Raw genomic sequence first — 3,013 nt, forward strand, 5'->3', positions numbered from 1 at the left:
TTTAAATCGTCATTCTGCGCGAGTGTTAGCGTACGATCGTTGACCTCTTTAGCCGAAACGATTAATAATGATTCGTAGCAGCTTGTTAACAGAATCTTTAGCTGTAGTTGTTTTTGTTGTACAAACGAAAACAAGAAACTGAAATTTGGCGGTTAAGAACAACTGTAGAGCGATGAAATAGAAGTAAAAGAACAAATAACCGCAAACTGCTTGGAAAAAAGTGCCACAAAAAGCGCGGTAACAAATTTATTTAGGTCAATGGGATTTTGGTTATATTTTTATAAACGAAAAATTCACTAAAATGAATTAAAATTTCTCTGATATAAAATTTATATATTGCAGAATCTGCGGAGATTTGATTCTTTTGCCCACGCTTATGCTATTAGCTATCGCTTTCTTTGTTTTGTAAACTAGAAAGCTGTTATACATAAATTTTGCCAACTAATTTATGCAAGAACTGTTCGGTATGTAAATGTAAACACAAGAATGTTTGTGTGTTTCTATATGTATAAAATGTTGTTGAAAAGCATCTATGCTTTGGCTTATTTGCCGCCAAGCACCTCAGGCGCTGGACAATTATTGTGCTATTTTTGAATATGTTGACCGAAAAAAAAATTATAAAAGAGACCGCAGAACCCACGTACCCGTTTAGTCATTCTCGTGTAGTGTAACACTTAATACCAAAATTAACACTCGCAGCCAAGAATATGCGTTGCGTGTATTTCTTCATATGCCTGTTGCTCGGCATCAGCTTGGCGCTAACAGCGGCCACAGGTAATAAGAAATAAATTTTTTGCTTTGAATTTTTTTAATTTAAAAAGAAATCACTTACAGCTGAGAAGAGCGTTATTATTGTAGCGCGTTCTGCCGCTGCGCACAAGCCAAAAACCATAGCTGCGCCGCTATACACATCCTCGCCACGCCCACCCGTCGCTGAGGTGCAGTCAACAGCAGCGCCTACTAAAGCGCCCACCGTTATTATCAATGCGCCACCTCAACTCGCCGTTGTGCTCCCGTCGACAGCTGCACCTATTGAGACACCCACTACAGCGGCGTCCTCAGTTATTATCAACGCGCCGCCTCAATTCGCCGTTGTGCTCCCGTCGACAGCTGCGCCTACTGAGGCATCCACCACACCGGCGCCCTCAGTTATTATCAACGCGCCACCTCAACTCACCGTTGAGATCTCGTCGACAGCAGCGCCTACTGAGGCACCCAGTACAGCGGCGCCCGCTGTTATTATCAACGCAGCCCCGCAAATCACCGCAACAACCGAGAAGCAGCAAGTTACAGTTGAAAAGGTAACCGAGCCACAGCCGCTGCAGACACCTCCCACAGTTGACGCGCCAGCCCTAGTGGAAGTGACACCCAAACAGGAGACGCCACTGCAAGTGACCGGCTTCATTACGAAGAACGGCAACATCTACGAAGTGGTCGACAAGAATGGCATCGGTCGTATCGAGGGTCGTCAAAACTCAAACCCTGACACTAATGCGCCGTTTGTCTGTAATTATGGCGCCGTGGTCATTTACAGTGATGTGCCCTGCGAAGAGGTGACCAATGTGCATGTCGGTGGAGTCCGTGATGAAGTGCCAAATATGGCCGACAATAAGGAAAAGGAACCGGCCGAAACGCAGCAATCAACAGCTGTGGTGCAGCAAGCTGTCGCTGAAAACAACAGCAGCAACGAAGACAACAACGATAATCACGACAACGACAATAACAACAATAATCACAACAACAACAGAGTCGATGATACGAGCTCGGACGCTGATGCCCAAGTCGAGTATACGCCTAATGACGATAGTGCCTATCTTGATTACGACGTAATATTGCCGGCGGTGGTGGATCGTAGACGCGGCAACAAGCAACCCGCCAATCAACGCAGACGTAACGCCAATCGTCAGCCTCCAATTGTCGTACATGTGGATGGTGGCAATCGTCGTCGCCAGCAGGCAAAGCGTCAGCGGCCACAGCAACAGCGTCGCCGTCAACAGAATAACCGCAAAAGGAATCAGCAACAACGTAGACGTTTGCAATACCAACAACAACTACAACAACAACAGAACAGACGCCGCTACCAAAATGGCAATCGCAAGACACAGCAACGTCGACGCTTTGGCAACAGCAATAACATACGACGTTACCTTGACTATGACTACGATTATTATGAACGCCGGCTGTGAGTTGGCGCTGCGCTGAAATGAGAGCAAAGACGAATAATAATAATATTAAATTATAATGATGATATGTGAAGTGATGATTCGATTTAATATGAATTGTGTTGGAAAGCATAAAATATTCGAAGAAAATTATTAGAAACCTTAGCTTTACAAGTGCGGGGCTACAGAATCGCTCAAGAATCTATATATAAGTATACGGATATATAAATTATTTTTTTTTTAACCAGTGAAATTTAGTTTTTCTTTCTGTTTTGAGCTCTAATTTCCTTGACGCAGAAAAAAATATTCATTCCTTGACTTTTCTTCTTCTTCCTTTGGACCAAATAATAAATAGTGTTCCATATGGTCCATTATCATCGATTTGTAACTTTATTTCTGGTCACATCTGTTTCAATTGAACAACTTTAATACCTTGAAGGTTCCCAAGTTGAATACTTCTGAATTCAGTTTTTGATATTATTAGCTTAAAACAATACTTCTAACAAATGATTTAATGAAGCGCAGATGTAAGAAAAATTATACGTTTTGAGTCCTATATGGTCTCCTTTGTTTGACTCAGGAAAACCATTAATTTTGTACTTTTTTTGTTTTCTTTTGGACCAGGTTTTTTTAGGTTTTACGAAAGCCCAAATAATTTAACTTCAACAAGATTACTTATGGTCCATTCTCATAGAGAGGTTACTGTCATATTTCTTTATGCTAAAATTAACAACGTTTGAATCTATTTATCGATATTATTAGCTTCAAAGAATAATAATAAGAAATAATTTCATGAAGTGGACCACAACGACATGAGAATAACTCTCAGTCTCCCACTGTTTCTATGGACT

At 41.6% G+C, this 3,013-nt stretch overlaps 1 protein-coding gene across 1 annotated transcript; it reads left to right on the top strand.

The window, feature by feature from the left end:
* The first annotated feature begins 558 nt into the window (after positions 1-558).
* Positions 559-2,417, top strand: LOC128922181 (probable serine/threonine-protein kinase tsuA). Its single transcript, XM_054231882.1, has 2 exons — positions 559-774; positions 835-2,417. Exons 1-2 carry the CDS (start codon positions 708-710, stop codon positions 2,184-2,186), a joined length of 1,419 nt encoding a protein of 472 aa, XP_054087857.1. The 5' UTR covers positions 559-707; the 3' UTR covers positions 2,187-2,417.
* The last annotated feature ends 596 nt before the right edge of the window (positions 2,418-3,013 follow it).

The sequence above is a fragment of the Zeugodacus cucurbitae genome, chromosome 5 (assembly GCF_028554725.1).
Source record: "Zeugodacus cucurbitae isolate PBARC_wt_2022May chromosome 5, idZeuCucr1.2, whole genome shotgun sequence".
Lineage (NCBI taxonomy): Eukaryota > Metazoa > Arthropoda > Insecta > Diptera > Tephritidae > Zeugodacus > Zeugodacus cucurbitae.

What these genes read in the sequence shown, in the direction of transcription:
- LOC128922181 (XM_054231882.1), top strand. Translation starts at nt 708, where the DNA reads ATGCGTTGCGTGTATTTCTTCATATGCCTGTTGCTCGGCATCAGCTTG. An exon ending in GGCGCTAACAGCGGCCACAG is followed by an intron (nt 775 to 834) that starts GTAATAAGAAAT and finishes AATCACTTACAG; the next exon opens with CTGAGAAGAGCGTTATTATT.